General features: G+C 39.7%; 1 protein-coding gene across 1 annotated transcript in view; it reads right to left on the bottom strand.

Annotated features, from left to right (window-relative positions):
• The window catches only part of jak2b (Janus kinase 2b), a 32,207-nt gene extending 15,772 nt beyond the window's left edge, over positions 1-16,435 (bottom strand). Inside the window, exons 1-10 of the mRNA XM_044195294.1 lie at positions 15,866-16,435; positions 13,355-13,591; positions 12,528-12,651; positions 12,298-12,415; positions 4,922-5,067; positions 3,418-3,709; positions 2,787-2,906; positions 2,359-2,516; positions 1,627-1,738; positions 328-514 (exon numbers count right to left, since the gene is read on the bottom strand). Of these exons, the coding sequence (XP_044051229.1) occupies positions 328-514; positions 1,627-1,738; positions 2,359-2,516; positions 2,787-2,906; positions 3,418-3,709; positions 4,922-5,067; positions 12,298-12,415; positions 12,528-12,651; positions 13,355-13,577 (1,480 nt within the window). The 5' untranslated portion in view covers positions 13,578-13,591; positions 15,866-16,435. The remainder of the gene's footprint in view (positions 1-327; positions 515-1,626; positions 1,739-2,358; positions 2,517-2,786; positions 2,907-3,417; positions 3,710-4,921; positions 5,068-12,297; positions 12,416-12,527; positions 12,652-13,354; positions 13,592-15,865) is intronic.
• Between the last annotated feature and the right edge of the window lie 3,035 nt (positions 16,436-19,470).

Here is a 19,470-nt window from a genome sequence, read left to right as displayed (position 1 = left end):
TTAGGGTGCACCAGATGAGCGTTAACTTGTGCAGGGCAGTTGATTCCTTCTTTGGGGATAAAGTCCAAAACACTGTGTATTCAGCAGCATCTGAAAACAGCTGGAGGTCCATAGACACCGGCCTGATCAGCCCAGCTCAATTACCATGCTTGCAAATGGGCGATCCCAATACACACATGTAGCCTACTTTAATTATACTGTCATTAATCTACCAGCATATAATGGTTTGATGTTTATATTTGACAGTAGCACACACACAGCCTTTGCTAATGTTTATTAATTTGTCAAAAATATACCCTGTACAAATCCAAAGTCTGTTCGTTTTACCTTTGGATTTAGGAGGACAGCACTTGCTGAATTGGAAAATGACGCTGTCAGAGCGCACAGTTTCCTTTTGGTAGCAGCTGAGTAGTTCCTGCAAGCTACTGAAGTTTCTTTTGGTTCCACTGAGGTTAAACTCCCCGTTGGCAGACCTGGTTATCTGGCAGTGCTTGTATTCTACAGCATCATACACCTAGCAGACACAAAGAGGAGGGCAGACGGTAGAAATGCATATAATTTGAGTTTCAGTCATGGAATCGACAGTGATACAACACCACCACCAAGTCTGATTTTGACACCACTTCAGGTGGTTTCAATTCTACAATGAAAACACTTGGTTGTGGTGGGGAACAAAACAAGAAGCTCTTAAAGAATGCATTACTATACACGTAGCATTTTATATTTCAGCTTGGTACCGAGCCTGTACGACCAAACAATGTTCATAGCACTGAGTGCTGAAAACAGACAAGTACTGAAAGTTGGCACAGAATGCTGGTCAGACTCTTCAGCCATGTTCAGAACGACAAAAGCACCAGATTAAACAAACTCAAGCCGCTGTGTCGCTGTTGGCATGCTGTTACGTTACAGGTGACAGGATGAAATACAAACCAGGGAGTCCAGTCTGAAGGCTTATCAAACACAAAAGACGCTGCACGGCAGTTTATACTCATTTGAGGCAGGATTACACAACTGTACACTAATGCAATGCACATGGTTACATGCTACAAGGTATTCTGCCTCATATGTGTTGCTAAAGTTGAGCCAGGCTCAGCTTTTTTGCCAGAGCCGTCTGTGTTATTAAAATGAGGAGGCTGTGTTTTCGGACACAGTGCTATTGTCAGTCTGAGCGCGGCCATAGTCTTGTTTACTTATTATTAAATCAGATATTTCCTGGTTTAAATGATAACTTTGGCAGTTTTTGATGGAACCGAGAAGTTTGACTGATTTTGTTAAAAAATCATGTTAAAAAAAATTAAATAAATGAATAAAATTAAAGAGTAAGAAAATCTGTTTAAAATCAGCAATGACAGCAAAGTATGGTACTGAAATTAAGATACTGTATTTGTACCACTTTCAACATATTTCCAACAATACCCAGCGGTCCCACGTACCCCGAGCAAAACAACACAGAGGTACAAACACAGTCCACGACAACTGATAAAAAGTAAGACCATGGTAAGTACCCCTATAATAGATTTGGGCAACACAAAACAGGAGAAATGTTACTGTATTTCAATTTTCACTCTCTAAGATATCAATACACATGGTGAAATGTGCCAACTACCACAGATGAATGTTACCTACCTCAACAGGGAAAGTCAGAAAATACTTGTTGAAGTCTTTAGGGCTACATCTCAAAATGTACAATCCTCGTTTGTTTCCACACTTCTGAAGCCGGTTAATGGCAAACTCCATTCTGCAAGAAATAACATGCAGTACAGTCAGAGCACCTGTCTCTCAGCAGAGAAATGCAGTATTACCTGCTAGGATAGGACATAAATGCCAACCACCTGAGGAATGTTTGTACATTTTGGCAGCAATTTTTAAATATATAAATGATACCATACTACCATATACTTTCTGTAAAATAATTTTGTATTAAAAATGGAAATTTTCACAGCTGCCAACACAGAGATGTCTGGTGCAGTTCAGCTGTAAACACGGAAAGTGGAAGTAGGAGTGTGAATAATGTAAAATAATAAACAGAATTTGCGTCTGTGCCCATTTGCACTTCTTTTTGTCCCTGGCTAATCACAGACATGGCTGTTGATTTGTCAGTTTTGATGTGTCCACAAATCTGAGGAGTCATCTGTTAGCAGTGTAAGTGAAGCAGTGAAAGCACCACACATTAGCATGACATGTCATTTCTATAGTTATTTAGTTTAGGATTAGGCTATATGGGTTGCGTTCAAATGGATTCAAAAGAATTATGTGTTTTTCATGTGCATTCAAACTTGATTTTTTTTTAAAAAAGCGACAGCCCTTGCTAATGCTGTTGGTAAAAAAAATAAATTAAGCTTGTTATTCTTCACTTACGAGATGGGGCCATGACAATGAGAAGCGATGGCCTCCACAAGCCTGGGAGGAGCCACTTCTTTACAAAGGTAGTGATGTGCGTCTGTAGTCAGCCTATAGTAGCCATCAATGAGGGACACAAAGGAGAGGGCTTCAGACAGGCTGGGGAACTCCAGCTCCTGAAATACACGAAAACCACTGTTAGACATGAACTTCCACCATTCTGCAACTATCTCCAAACTGCGTAATATATTTATCTTGTTGCCAAGAGAGCGGGGTGGGAAACCAAATGCTTCTGAACCTTTGCCTACAGTTTATATTTTTACAGCCCTCTCTCTGAGGTAGTTAAACAGTGTCATTGAAACATGCCGCATACTGTGGTAAAAAAAAATAATAATAATTTCTTTGCCTGGTTACAACAACCTAAAGACAGACATCCAAAAAATTACCAGATTCTTGCCATCTTGTTTGTTGATGGTGACCACCCGACTTTCTGCAGCATCCTCCTTGCTGGCGTGTTTGATGCTAATGTCAGTGACATCAGGGAAGTCACACAAGTTCTGCAGCTCCTGGACAAACAGCATAAGAAACAACTTTTGTAATAATATTATCAGTAATGCATCCAAAGGGACCAAACCAACAAAGATTTTATCCCAATAAAAAGTATTATCTGTATAGCCACAAGACTTTTAAAAACACACAGAAAAAACTACTGTTGAATTTGGTGACAAATTCCCACATTACAATGAACATAGCCTGTGTAGTTTATTCTACTGCACGTCTGGGGACACAATAATGTGTTTCTATTTGTTGTATCTACCTCTCTTTAGCTCTCAGTTGTCTTATTTTATTTTGTAACATGTTTTTATTTTGACAATTTTTTGGGTGACATTTTAGGGTCTTAAGGAACTATGACATGTGCACTGATGTCCATTTGTTGCTTTTTATGTTGGTGATCTGGGAACTAAAAGCCTCCAGTGTTGTTCTGTATGAAAGTCAGCTAAATGTCCAACATTTAAAATATATCACAGCAGAAATGGCAAAAGAACAAAGCCTACTCACAGCACTCGTGATACCAACCTGGTCAGTGTCTTTCAGTTTCTCTCGACACCACTGGATACCACTGTCCGCTACCACCAGGATGATGAGCTGTCCGCTGGATGGTTCCCTGACCTGGAAGGTCTCTGTGTAGAAGGCCTTCTCCAGGGACTCCATGCTGATGAGGTACTTGAGCTTGAGGTCACGCGCTGTGGTCCGACATTGACTGAACTGCTGGATGAAGCGCTTGAAGCGGAAGCGGATCCGTTTGCGTGTCAAGAAGTTGCAGTCCTGGATCTGAGCTCTCACGTCCTTTGGCAAGAAGGACTTGTAGCTAGAAGAAAGCAAGAGGGGAAAATGTTTAAATGTAAAAATGTCTAAAGGTTTGTATCTCTTACGCATGTTTAAAAGAATACCTTCCATAAGTATTTTTAGTGGAGAAAATGATTAAAAGTGTTCACTGAAATATGTAATTCTTATCATTTTAATGCTGTCTTAAGCTTATAATAACTCACTGTGTGAAACAAGACATGTACAGAGTAGTACAGATTAGAAGTTTGATCATTTAAGTTGCACATTTGTAAAACTTCTTCGTGTCAAATAAAAAGAGATTTAAGCTTCGACTAACACTGGATCTCAAACCTCTCTGTTTTTTGAGTTCAAAAAGAAAAACAAATTGCGTTTATAGTACAAAGAATCAAAAACTGTAAACTTTGCTAATTTCACACTTGTCCGGCAGGCGCCTCAGGTGCCTCCGGACCAGGACCAGCAGACTGAGAAACAGCTTTTTTCCCCAGAGCTGTCTTCCTACTGAACTCTGCCCCCCGCTGATTCCACTGTCCCCTCATATTCCTTAACTTTAAATGCTGCTATATTGTTTTTGCTACATGTACCACATGTTCATTTGCACTACCGGACTATTTATTTATACATATACTGCATCATTTGCACTCCAGTACTATGTACTGAATACTGCAATAACTCATCTACTGCACTGTTATTTCTGTCCATAATTTGCACTACTTAATATTCATTGCACTACTGTTCTGCCCAGTCCAATTCATTATTGTACATATCCATCAGTATACTTCTGTTTATAGTAATGCCATCTGTATATAATGTCCATAGTATCATTTGTAAAATAATTTCATAATACTGCTCTATCCTGTATTTATGCACACACTTTATATCTTGCATTTGCTTATTACACTTCTGGTTAGACCTAAACTGCACTTCGTTGCCTTGTACTTGTACATGTGTAATGACAATAAAGTTGAATCTAATCTAATCTATTTAATTTTGGCAAAGTTATTGTACAACTGTTTTTGTTATGGCAGCATTAGACATTGATGTGTTCCAGAAGTTTGGCTTGTTTTGGTAAACAGTGTTGTAGAAAGTGTAAGGTATTGAAAAAGCATCAGTGCTGAAAATCAGGTTTTGTATTGGCATCAATTACACCATTACATCAGTTAGTGCTTAGCGGGTGTTGATTTTAGATAATTTCCCAAGAATCTGATCAAAAGCAGCCATTGTTTTTCACTAGTACCTTATAGTGTGGTAAATGTCCAGGGGTGACATCTGTCTCTCCTTGGCTGTTCTTGTCATGTCAAGTACAGCCATACCGAGACACTCTTCCTGAGTCTCATGGGAGTTGGGGATCTTCACCAAACCATTGACAAAGTCATTCCTCCACTGCACACAAAGATGAGAGTAACAAAGTCACAGTTACTACTACAGGTGAACCCATCTGATGAAACTTGAGCACACAGGTGTTTACAGATCTGTCAGGGATTTTTAGGGATGCAAGAACATTGCTATTTGAACCATGGCCCACTGTGGTGCAGATTGTATATGGTGTTAATGATTAGCAGGCTAGCTATAGAATCATGTGGCATGTATGTGACATCCGATGAATTCAAATGCTATAGAAATGAATTCATCTACTTATCAGGGCCTCATCATATTACCGTCCTTCCTCTGATTCTACAGTATTTACCCCTTGTTAAATATGACAGATGCTCATATACAACTACTTCTTTCTTCATGAGCTCCTCGTGACCACAAGGGAAGATAAATAACGGCTTGTTAAGTGCAATATGACTTAGCGTCAGTCACTGGAACAAACTTTGTTTTCATTTTCCCCTGCGGGTCCATATAGCACTGATGATGCAGGATGACAACTGAAAAAGCTTCCTGTCAGATTGCCTGACGTCATGTTTCAAACTCTTGTTTTGATTGTAGTAAGTCAATGTGAGCAATTAACAGATAAGAACTACAAAGGTAACATTGGATCTTTTGTATTTACTTTTTTGCTTTGTTTTTTTTGAATAAACAGGCTACGAGTGTGAACACAATCTTAGATGATTAAGAGTAGTTACCTGGATGTAACTCCAGTTCTATGAGTACGTGCATAGCCCTCTAACAGGCTTTGCTATTGGTTTACCCATACAAGATTCCGGTGAGTAGGGGGGGGGACGAAAGCCCTCAGGCGAATGACCCCCTAGCTAGCCTAGCAGTTGCAGAATTGTGTGGTATGTTGTAGAAAACACACACACCAACCTTCCGATTAGTGGATGACCAGCTCTACCTCTAAGATAGAGCCGCCCCCTGAAGCATAGACGTCTTGCTATTGTGGTAGGCTAGTTCAGTTTTACAAAAGACACATACAGAGTTTTCGTGGACACTTTCTGTCGCTTTCTCTGGCCTATCTCTTCTTTGCGCCCCTCGCTATTTTCTCTCATACTCCTTTTTCGTAATGCGCCCTGTCAAATCACACCAAAGACGCTCTGAACCATCACACACACACAGCTTAAGCGCGTTGTGCAACAGTAATAATCATCCATGCGAAACACAGTGCGCTGTATATTGTATATGGATTAAATGAAGCTTTGATGCAAAACGATGTGAATCGATGATTTTTAGTAATCAAGTTACTCAAGGAATCGTTTCAGCCCTAATTGCATCATGTCATCTAGCTAAGTAGTATTAGGCAATACCATGGATATAGTAGGTTTTAATTAACATGGCATTAAGCAATATAGGCGAATGAACACAAGTAGTTTGAATGATTTCATGTACATGTGCCGAGTAAATGAAGCTGCATTTGAAACATCCATTCTGAGGAAAAGTTGCAGTGCATGCAGAGGTCAAGCTCATCTAATAGGCTAGGCTATGAAAACATAGCCAAGCAAGCTTTCATTTCCTGCAGGCACTGCGGATGCAGCACAAGCTGGCCAAGTTTAACAGGCTGGCTTTGTAATATTTCTTTGCAAATGCATCCCAAATAAAGAAACTGTCAGAAGAGTGAATGACAAATATTGCAAATATTCACTGCTCCAGCAGCACTACACCTATGCAGATGGCTTCATCTTGTCGGGTTAGCTCTCGTACTCTCGTCACTAAGTGAAATCTGACTCCTGCTACTCTGTGCTGCGACTCTGCTGCTGCACAGAGCAAACGGTTTTAGTTTTATAATTGTAGCATCCATCATCCGACTAATTACTGATAACATGCTTAGCATTTTACAAATTAAGAGTTTTTCTTATTTGATGAACGTGGGCGAAAATTAATTAAATGTGTTTTATTTCTATTTCTTTTTAAAGAGCAAAATGATGGTGTGGGCATTGGTCAAGTAATGTAATCAGTGTGTAAACGGTGTAGCGACTACTATCAATGAAAAAGGGCTAAGAGGCTAAGTAGGCTCTGTGACGCGTTTAAAAAAATCCATACTGAGGTCCAGATGCATAATATACTGCTTATTAAGCAAAAAAAGACTGACAAGCAATTATTAAAGCAAGACGTGACGGTCAGCAGAAAATGTCGGAGCCCCACTCACCCTCTTTGTCTGAATCCCGCCATGCAAGTGACCAGGTAAATAATGTGAAACCACACTCATGTGCCAATTACCGGAAGTGATGGTAACCAAAATGAACGTGTGCAGCCTAAACAAATTATAAAACAACACAGGCCAAATACACATTTTGGCAAATACACAATACTGGCCCCTATTATAAATAATAAATACACAACAGAGTATTGCAGAGATATTTTTGTCAACCCGGAAGTTAGCATCGCCCTGGTTCCCTCGACAAAAAGCCAACGGGATTTTTTCCATTGGATATTTGGAATTCAGTGAAATTCCCTGAAATATTGCTCCACAGTCAAGATTTATGAGATTTATGAAATATATTTGGTTCAACCTCTAATGTGTTGGATTCAATTTGTGCCTGTATACTATTGGCAATAATATAATATTGACCTTTGGGGAGAGTAATATCACTTTCATCTATTTATTTTCCTATATAGTCATTTTTATGATAATTGTTTTTTCTGGATGGTTTATGTGATTTATGATGTATTTTTGACTCAGCTTCTGATGTGTCGGATTTGACATGTGCCTGTATAATATTGATCTCGTTGTTTCTAGTTGTTCTTGCCCACTTCATAAAGGCATGCTTTGTCCCCCCATGTGGGAGTATCAGACAGTGTTGTCCATCTCTGCTCTGATTGGTCCAGCTTGAGTTGATTGACTCTCAAACATGCCGATCACACTCACCTGTGTGATGAATGTGTTTGTGTCTATATATTGTCTGCTCTGCTTTGTGATGGTGATTTAACAATGCCTGATGCGATTTGGTCATCCCTGACACACTCAGGAAAGTAAGTATTGAACTGCTGTTCCCACAGCTCATAAAGTTTCACAACTGATATCCTGTTGACACTTATAGCTGACTGCTCCGGAGCATCATCATCTTTTCCTCCTAATGGTTCATTAACCGTCCAACCAAGCATGGTTTTGACAGCGTAAGGTCCATCTCACATCTAGTGGTTCCAGAGCCTTTGGTACATCTGAGCCAATCAGCAACTCTATATCAGAGTCAATTTGAGGTAGATGAACATTCCTCAAATGAGGCCACTGATCGATATCGTTTTGATGTGGGATGTTTCCTTTTTGCACAGGCATTGTCCTCCGAGTGTATATGCCTGGGAGATCACAAAAATCGCTGCTGTCCAGTCCAGCGACCTCTAGGCCTGAAACAATACTGGTTTCAACGACCTTCCTTTGATCCATAGTTCTCAACAGAATTTTTAATCATCTTCCCTGAAGGGTAAGATTATTCATTAGCCCCAGTGTGCAAAATGACGCGGTGCTACCTGGGTCAAGAAATGCATACATATGCACTGTTGCATTCCCCTTCCTGGCTTTAACTTGTACAGGCACTATCGAAAGTTTGCAGTTATGATGACTAGCATATTAACAGGCATGTCAAGCTCATGCATGTAGCTGACATCTTCCATGGCATTACAACATCCTCTTAGAAAGAGGGTGTATGCTTGTAGAGCTTTGGTGTCTTCCGGTTTTATTGACGACCATGAAATTTATTGACCATCCATATAAGCTGTAGCAATTTTATGCTCTTTGCCAAAATGCTCCTGTAGTGAACACTTCCTGAATCCTTTGTCCGAGGTCATATGTAGGCAACTCCTTACGAGTTCCCTTAGCTGTCCTCTTGTGTATTGTTCCAGATAATAGAGACGATCTCTGGGGTTTTTGTTCTTGCTTTCAATACTGGGTTCAAAGGATTTAATGAATGTTTGGTACTGACGTGAGTCACCATCAAAAACTTTGCTTTTCCATGACTGAGACTATACTGCTGTTCACTATTGCTTGAAGCAGGTAATGTAGCTGGAGATGTGGAGATGCTGGACATGTGCATGTTCAGGACATGTGCATGTTCACCCAGATTTCTGATGATTAACTGGAGTGTCAAGGGAGCTGTGGTGAGAGATTGGACTTGTGTTACAGCTCTGTCTGCGGTTGTTATTATGGGTGTTTGTGGATTGGTAACACCATGCTTGGGAGGATTTGTCCATGTGTATGCATGGCTTGTAACTGTGGTACAAAAGAATCTACTTCAACATTACGTGTTTTCTTTTCCTGTTGTCCTTTCTCAAAATATGACTCCATACCATCAGACATTTTAGATAAGTTACTTCGAACACCGGATCCCTTTGAGGCTCCTAGTACCTTCATTTTGGCCATAGTAGCAGCAATGTTTGCTTCCAGCTCCAGCTACTCTTTTTTCCTCCTTAGCTGCTCCTTCTGTTCTTCCAAGGCATGTTTATTCTTAAGTGTTATTCCTTGAAGTAAAAAAGTTTTTTAAACAAAAATCTACAAAAAGGTAGGGAGAAGATCAAACGAGACTACTTAAATATTTACAAGCTACAGGAAGACTGTAATCCAGAGATCCAGAGAGAAGGAGTGAGAGAGAAGCTCAAACCTGCCTGCCCCACACACTGCACCTACTGACCGTCTGCACACGGGGCAAGAGGAGAGACGAGACCCGACGCTGTTGGCAGAAGAGCCGAGGACTGCGATTACTGAGCAGCATGCATGGGAATCACTTACAATATAATGTATCAATATATTTCTCCCCTTTTCCATGATGGTCTGAATAGGTCGCTAAATTTGGTGGTTGTCACTTTGTAGAAACAAGCTAAGAGGGTCTGAAAAGTCGCTAAATCTAGCGAGAAAGTCGGCAAGTTGTGTGTGTGTGTTGAGGAGCTGCCTGAGCCCCGCCCACGATGAAGCAGCAATTGTTAAATCTGTAGTGACCTGTTTGCAGAGAGGGTGTTCCCGTTTCAAAAAGCCATTGTTTCACATATTCCGTACAATCTGTTTTGCATTTTGTCATACGTTGAAACCAGTCACTCTGGGTTTCCTGTTCCTCTTCGGGAAGGGATACAATAACTGACTCATGTGCTGCTTTTTCTTTTTCATACAGCTGAATTGATTTCTCCAGTTTGAATCGCACGTCCTTTGCATTTTCATCCCTTGTCATTAGCTCTTTAACTTCCTGTGTAAGCCCTTTAATTTTTTTCACATTTGATTGATGTTCCTTCTGAAGAGTTTGAATTTTTTTCAAATTCACAATAGCTCAACAACTCCACTTTGTCTGCAATGCAATTTTTCAACTTTCAAAACCAATAGACCCCAATGGACAAGCGGCAGCACTTCCAAACTATGTTTGTAACTTGCAACAAATACATAGAAGGAATCAATACAAATGTAAGCCTACTGCTTGTGATGGCTGTGATGCTCTTCTGTCAACAAACGAGTTTCCACTGCGGCAGCAGTCAATTGTAGCTTCTCCAATCCAAGTCGAAGAGGGGAAACAGTCCAAATGTTCCAACAACGTCCATTCAATCCAAAACTCAGAGATCCAAGGTGTCCATGCGATCAATCAATGCAGAATCCCGTTCATGCAGCTTTGTCGTGGATGTGGCTATTTTCTGTTGACTAAACTGTAGCGACTACTAACAGTTTGAAAACTCCTGCTCTAAGACCCTTATTATTTTAGTTAATATTTGCTTCAATGGTGTGTATCCCTCCCCCACCCTCCCAAAAAATGAGGGAATTTAATCAAATTACCACAAATTGTATCATTTAACATTGCTATTGATTTGTTTTTGTTGTTCTATTAGTTAACCTCCAACTGGCGAATGCAGAGACACACTCTCTTTGAAAGCCATAACAGCTTTACTTTATCACAAACACAGGGGCTCAGCTCTAGATTAGACTGTGAGGAACCTTCACAAATCAAAACATAACATCTGTTCGGAGTGAACGCAAGTATATGTAATGGCTTAATGGCTACAAACACACAGCGTCCTACACCCTCAAATGACCAGCGCAGCGATGCTTCTCTTTGCCCTTATAGGCTTTTTCCGAGCCACCAGCGCAGATTTCTACAGGCATAATTCCACATAATCCTTCAGTTCACTGAGAGTTCAGCTTCAGTAATATTACCGGGATTCATCTATACTACTATACATACTACTCCTTTCTATTGCAATGTTTATATAAATTATTTCTTGACTGAAGGCATGCAGGGCTCTGATGATTCTTCTGAAAAAGCTTCTACTGTATGTTTCCGTAAAATAATACTCCATTCAAACACACAAAACCAGAGGGCACTTACTGTAACCTCAATCCTGAGTTTGATCTCTTAAATATAGTGGGGAAAAGTTTGCAGACTTTGTGACCTTAGTATTACTGTGTATTATTAAAGTAGTAGTACTGTGAACCAATGTAGCATCCATGGCCAGATTAACCTGTTGGGTAGCACAGGGGCAAAAATCTCACAATGAGCCACGCCATTGCACTCGGAGACATCTTTCTTAAATCACCATGAACACTGTAGTTAATATCTATTGAAGTCCACATAAACTGGTGGCAAAAATATTCACTAGCTGCAATTTGCAGCTGAAAATAGTCCCCCAAAACATGCACTTTTTACTTCTGTTTGAGTAACATTTGCTAATAACTACAGTGCCCAGCTATTTTAGGAAATTACTTTGTGGCATTTTTTAAAATGACAGTGTATTTGTGGCATGTTTTTAGAAGATTTACATCTTCAGTAGGCGCCAAGGGCTGGGGAAGTATGGGGAAACAGACAAACACATTATTGATTTTGGTCTTTTTTTTTGTTGACTAACAAAAATTACTTATCATCTTAGTGGATACTGCGCTAACATGGTGCATATTCCTCATCTAAAAAAAAAAAAAAAATCAGCATTTGGTCAAATTACACAAATCAATCAACACACTGAACCTGGGAATTTCCAAAGTCTTGAGGGTTCGAGGCAGCTTCCTGCTTTGCACTGTAAACATTTTCAAACCGGTTTGATATTGAGCCAAATACCAAACCGGACATACTTATATCACTAGGTGTCACACGTGAGATAATGAGAGACCATGAATGAGAGTGTAGTGGTACCACAATCAGGACAACGGAGTGACACATCGTATTTTGATTTCTCACAATAACCATTCAACTAATAGGCGGACCGCGGCCCGGGTCCCATTTCTAACCAGTTTATGTAATAAAGAAGAGGGTGGCTGTGTGCTGAAGTGCTCACCTGAGAGAAGAGGTATGACATTACAAAGTCATCAACGACAGGGCTTTCTGAGCCCTTGGCGACCCCATATCGATATGCCCGGGATGCCCCACCACTGTACCAGCCAGGGAAGTAATACCTGTGGTAAACGGTAATAAAGAAAATGCAGTAAGTAATTCACGAGGATATTTAAATTTTAATCTGGACAAAATACTTAAAAGGCAATGCAGAAGCAAAATAAGGTATGCTACCTTATTTTGAAAAACACGTCTTCTGAAGCCAATTCGTCAAGCTGGAAGATGTGGTTGGGTGCAAACCACATGCTGTCTCGCTCTCGGAAGAGACCAAAAAGGCTGCAGTACAGAGGTGATATATCTAAAGCAGACAAAAAATGAGAAACCACATTATGTTCTGTAAGCTTGCACACCATTCAATTGTTACATGTTCTTTATAACAGTATAGGTTAGCAGTACTGTGTGTTACTAGCTTGATCCAAATCAATTTTGCCTGTTCATTTGTATATATTAAGTGAACAAACAAATTACAGCATACCTGTAAAAACTGTGTTAATTTAGGAGCACCTCAGGAGTACAGCACAGATTATGCTTTAGGACACACATTAGAAATCTATCTGTTTCTAGTGCCAACACAGGTGAACAAAAGGTCAATAAAGATTTTCTAAAATGTCAGTTGTGTTTGGTTTATCATCAGATCAAACACATAACATGCTATTCCAAAAACATGCAGGTTAGTCTAGCCCACTACCCCCCACCCCAACCTGCATGGCCCTGCACGGCCCTGCACTGTGTATTCGTTGCATCATACTTTTATTGACTCTGAAATTGTATCTGCACAAAAAAAACCCAAGAAAAGCAAAGCTACCACATTTTTGCTTATCCTTAAGCAGAGTAAAGAAAGTTAGACAGACTGTAAACAAAACATTGAGATAACTGAACAAGCCAACGATTTTTCTGCCAATAGGTTTCACTGTGGCCTCTTGATAACCTTATCTCAGGACCTATGCCCCGAGTTACAGCAAAACACATGAATGGGAGGCTTGAACAGCTCGAGTACTCACTGCACGCCTTGGCTGCATCTATACACAGCTCCTCAGCCACATACTCCCCAGGTGGGTAGCTGAGGAAGCTGCAGTCGGCAGCTCCTTGGCTGCTGTGGTAGAAATGAAGTCTCAGAACAGCAGCGGCTGGCCTTGTATCTGGAGACTCCCGATGGGCGGTCCCATTTTGGTGCACCGTAGGGTATGCGTCAGTCACAGTGTCCATGGCTGGCAGGGAGGCCATCAACAACACGCAACCTTCAATCAGTTAAATGCAAAATATCAGCGGAAAGAATGATGGCTTTTTTTCCCCCCTTTCTTTTTTTAGCAAAATGTGATGAATTAAATATCATGATCAGCTAAGCCACATGGTCTCAACTGTTGCATAAACTGTTATCAAGATTCAAGTATTACATAAAGCTGCAGTGCAGAGGAACCATTGTCTGGAGAGAGGTTATAAAATCTGTAAATCTAATTAAAAAAAAAAACAAGGGCTACTCAGTGAGAGTTATCAAACACAGTCACAGACGTTTCACTGTAAAAGGAGTATTGAGATTTTAAGCCATGTTGCATGACATTTTTTTAATGTCAGCTTAGTGTTTTATCAAGTTTCAAATGTATAATTACTCAAGTTTAAATGGACAAGAATCTATATATAATTCTTACTGGTAGAAGTAAACATTTTGTACTCAGCAGAGACAAAGCAGAATAATCAAATTCCCTCATTCAAACAGCTGCTATTCAGCCCACCCTTACTGCCCTTGCCTCAAACACAGTATTATATCAAACTGAAAGCGGAATTATGGGTGTTGTATTTCTTCCATGATCATAACCTAGAAAGCACAGGCTGTCAATGCTCAGTCCCATCCTTCATTTTTTATATGTAACCAGTCCATCAAGTATCTTCACTTCAATTAAAAACAACTTATTGGACTGGTTTGTAATGAGCACCAAAACTGCCCAACGTGTTTTTTTTCAGTATTAAAAATGTAATAATATTGAAATTACTGAAATGAATTCTGTTTGGCGGATTAGAGATGTGTCGTACTAAGGAGGAGACCCCGACAATACAACGAAAATCATAAATTATGTTGTAGAAGTAAAAACTGTTAATTTCCCTTTTTCATGAATCACAGTAGATATAAATTCCTCCCGCCCCCCAACAGAAAAAATATTTCTGAATGTGAAACTAAAAATTAGGCCTACATAATTTGACATCATTTGGAAAAACGAACATTCCATACAATTCTGTGACAAGGTTACTGAAAAGTACAAATCAAGAGAGGGATAAAAGACAAATTCCAAAGCACCAAATAAACACTAAGGTCAGAGAAGCCACCAACAACAGGTCTATGGTAACTCTGAGTACAGGTTTCTGTGACTGAGATAGGAGACACTGTGCATACAAACGTTGTTGTCCAGATACTTCACTGATTGCACCTTTGTGGCAGAATGGCATAATATAAAATTGCAGTGTCCAGATGTGCAACGCTGTGGCTATAAGCTGCCAAAGGTGCCTCCTCCAATTATTGACTTGGGGTTGCGGTGAATACTCATGCCATTAATTATGCTGCGTGTTTCATATTCATACTAAATTTAGATCAATTTGTAGATTTGTTTTCATTTTGACATTAATGGATCAGTGTTCATAAAACGTTACTGACATCCACCTTGATTCAAAGTTGTAAAACATCTAAACACAAAAAAACCCCTGCCAAGGGTGAGTATGATTATTTTCATTATCGGTTTCTCAGATCCCAAGGAGCCCAAGTAAACTGCAAAAGTCCAAAAAGAGAGACTCAATTCAAACAGCAGCAAATCCTTACATTTGAGGAACTGAAAATAGTGAAAACTCAGCATTTTTACTTGGTGAGTGACTATTAACTGATCAATAAAATTGTTGTCCGTTAAATGTATGTCAATCAATTACTCCTTTAATCGACTAATGGATTCAGCACTTACATACTGGTCGGTGAGCAGAGAAACGCTCCACAACATACAGCATGCAGTTTGATGTAGTGACACTTTACATAGAAAGCGAGAAACAGTATATGGCACCTATGACATCAGTGGTGGTCAGTTGGTACAATATCTTCTGCGAAACACATGCGTGGCCAACTCTAATTGGGAAATGAATAAGAATGTCAAAACTAAAAGAAAAAAAGCTCTATTTTCTGGACGCTGTTTGCTGTTATGTCAAATTCAGTGCTCACCAACAGGTTGTTATCTCAAGTAGCAAATTATAAATCGACAGTTAAACTGGACATATGCAGTAAAATATCAGAAACACAGCTGCAGAACAAACTCGTCAAGGCCGTGATCTTACGTGCTACCGTTAGCTATAGTTTAAATAGATTAACTTAACGCTAGCAGCCTCACAGACCCACTTCTAAATTAAGCTATACGAGTTAACGCAAGCTGCCATACAGAGTATGCATTTCAGCAACTTAACAAGAGGTTTCCATTTGTGCACTTTGAAAAAATAAACCAGATAAAGCTGTCAACGAATTATTAATTAGTGTAAACACTTACTTTGGTAGATGAGCCAGACGTGCAGCTAACCTAGCTAGCTTGCTGCTAGCTTCCAAGGCCAGCGTTGCAGCTAGGACGAGCGAGAGTTTGACAGCTACGCCCAGACACTCCTGCTTCAGTTCTTTAAGATCAGTACTCAAACAACTGCCCGAATAAATAATAATTTATTTTATGGTCGAAATCCATCTGGAAATATTCTTATTTCCATGCCGCACTCAGCTGGCTAACTTGCTATATAAGCTACCTCTGGTCAGCCTAGCGTTGCCCATCTCACTCCGGGAGGAACTTTAGCCGTCTATCTTGTCAATCTTGTAACTTAAGCTAATGCTAGCTAAAACCACGTCGTGCTCTCTTACAGATTTGTCCGATAACATGGAATTCATCTGCAGGCAATTATCTTCTTGTGTCATAACCTGTGGCTACAGCTGTACGACGAGAGTTAACGTACATTATTGACCTTGATCTTGTCAACTGAATAGCTTTAACTCTGACAAGGTAGGTAGCTAGCTAGTTTCCCAGTGGCAGCTTCAGCGCAACCGAAGCCCCGACTCAGTCAACAAACCAGCCTCTCCCACCACACTAATGCTGCCTTAACGTGCTGTCGGAGATGTCGGTATTTCCGACAGACAAAATGGCAATTGTACAAGTGTCCAAATATCAACAGTAAAATAATATTTCACCACCATTAATATTGCTTTTTAAAGCTATTATTGGCCACTGCCGATGACCTGACCGCATACTAGTGCATCTCTATTTATAATATTATTTCTATAAAAGTACAGCCCTCAAAGTACTTTCAGTAGTACTCCATACTATTAATATGTTACATTTAAAAAAAACAAACACCTGCATACCTACTGACAGCTGCTAATACAGAAAGACAGGGTGAAGATGATCTTTTTTTTACCTCTTTTGATATATTTGATCAAATATACGCACAAAACACATGCAATTATGTCAGTTTGCAAATTATTCAAAATTATATAGCTATGCACAGAAATCCAGGCAAAGTAAGGTTTTATACCCTCAAAACATTTTTAAAAGCCAGTGGTAAAAAAGCATGTCCATAGACAGATTTTGTATGATGGAGTGTGTGGATAATGTCCATCATATTACAAATTAATATTATAATATAATATTATTATTACAAATTACACTAGACAGAAGGGAAGGCTACAAAATGGGTTGATTTGATCTCTTTTCTTTAAGTGCTCTGCTCAATTTAAATCTGTAAAATCTACCATTACCTGTCACTAGGAAGCAACTTCTCTATATACATTAAAAGTAAACACAGAAATTGCCTAGTTTGAGGTGGTCAAAAATACTCTGAAAAATCATGGAATGTTTTCCTCACTTCAGAGCACATTTTCTGCCTCTCACATATGAATTTGCAAGTACAGTTTGATTATTGTATTTATGCCTGCACTTATTATACAACTTTGAATCTGGGAATTTGGAGGTTACGAGGAGCCCGTGAAGGCAGCATCTTCACAACGTATCAGTTTTGTCAATCAACAAACCAGCAACCTAACCAACAGCTACCCACCGAAACTACTATTAACCACTAGTTGCACAGATTACGGTTATACAAGGGAGCAGACTGAAAACAATATATATTTAATATGAAATGCGATGCAGTACAATAACTTTTGCACAAATTTACTTAGGTTTCTTGTTTTTCCTCTAATTTGTCACCCATATGTATTTTTTACAGCTTTTCCTTTCAGTTTATTGATTTAATTGTCACTTTGAAATGATTGAAAACAACCCAGAGACTGTGAGTAGATTATGGATGGTCAGTTATCAATCAACTGCTCACATGCTTTTTTTTTTTTTTTTTGTTGTTGTTGCCATATTCATCATGGTTAGAACTGGTAAAGAGGTTATCTCACACTGAAAAACGAGAATAGTTGGACCAACTTAATTGTACATCAGCATGTACCTGCAAAACTGGTGCTCTCAAAGCGTGATTTCACATGTTTTAGGCTGAGAACAATGAAAACATTGCGTGCAGACCTGAAACAACGATTTTGTTATTCTGGAAAAAGGAACACCTGGATACTGTAGATGGGTGGCGTAGAAAAACACTTCTTCTGTGTGATGGGCAAGCAAAGCTAACCCCTCTTTACAGGGTCTTTTTCCCGGCGAGTGCGACCAGCTGAAGAAACCCACAGTGAAGAAAAGTGTGCAGCTTTTAGATCGAGAGTAAGAGTCCACGGCCACACTAGCGGCTCTTTGAGGTTCTTTGACCTAAATGCTAACATCACTATACTAACATTCTCACAGTGCCAATGCTAACCTACTGATGTTTAGCAGGTATAATGTCTACTATGTTCATCATATTCGTTTAGCGTGTCATAGGTAGATAGATCAAAAGCTGCTGCAAGGCAAACATTTGTATCCCTTGGTGAAACCCACGGGCAAGCACCTGATACACACACACTTTGATGAATAAGGGCATTAGGCGAGTGTCAGATGACACTTATCTTTGTTGCAGCACATACACAGACACAGTGGAACACACACACACACACACACAAAACACACTGAAAAACTATCTTAAGGCTGTCCTCAGGTGTTTGGGTGACAGCACTCATGTATGCCCCCCACACACACACACACACACACACACACACACAGTAACAGGAGAGTCTGTTCTGCTCCAACACTTATCTCTCCTGTGGATCTAAAACAGCATCACAGCCGGGTTTGCCCACAGCAGAGAGAGGAGATGGAGGGAGAAATACGAGACAATACGAGGGCGGGAGGAGGGAGGAAACGAAAGCAAGGAAGGCAGATAGAGGAAGAAAAACAAGCAGAGGAACCGAGAGAACGAGCAGGAGAGAAAATAAGGGTGGGACTGTGGAAGAAAGGGAAGTTAGGAAGGGAGAGAAGAGATACAACCTAATCATTTATTTCCTTTAAACTATTATTCTAATAAGAAGATATATTGTACTTCAATGTAATCAGTAACTTGGGACCTCATGTTCTGTTATTATCTGAAAAAAAGACAACATGGCTTGCTGTCTTAAGTTACATATGTCCTCCCTCAGTTGAAGCACTAATTATTTGTGATTTTTGTTGCTTAGTTTTATTTGTGTGTACCCCTTTGTTTAGTGTATCTTGTCCTCCATGGATCTGTTGTTGGACAGTCAGAACTAATGCATTTAACTTGATAGTTGAACATTTTGGGAAATTAGGGTTTGATGAGACAATTGATGCCACTCTCATCTCTGTGGGTTAAGTATGGAACTGGAGCCTGAAGGCAATTAGCTTAGCATAGCATGAAGACCAGAAGCCGGGGAAACCGCTAACAGCGCATAAGTCCCTCTAAAATCACAAAGTGTTGTTTTTACATTTCTGTTTGTCTTTGGATTAAGCAAACGAGATACAACGTATTCATCTGTGAGATTTAGATTATTATTGAAATTTGGAGAGGCTGCATGGTTGCCTTCTGTCAACCATGAAGCCTTGTTGTAGACAGTGATATTTAAACAATCATTAAAGCAATAGTTAGATATTTTGGGAGATTACTCTTATTCACTTTTTTTGAAGATGATTGATACCCCTCTCACGTCTGTAGGGTAAATATGAAGCTACAGCCA

This window comes from Siniperca chuatsi, linkage group LG5, assembly GCF_020085105.1.
Source record: "Siniperca chuatsi isolate FFG_IHB_CAS linkage group LG5, ASM2008510v1, whole genome shotgun sequence".
Classification (NCBI taxonomy): Eukaryota; Metazoa; Chordata; class Actinopteri; order Centrarchiformes; family Sinipercidae; genus Siniperca; species Siniperca chuatsi.
Note: the sequence above shows the minus strand (reverse complement) of the source record. Positions and strands in the feature narration are given on the sequence as shown.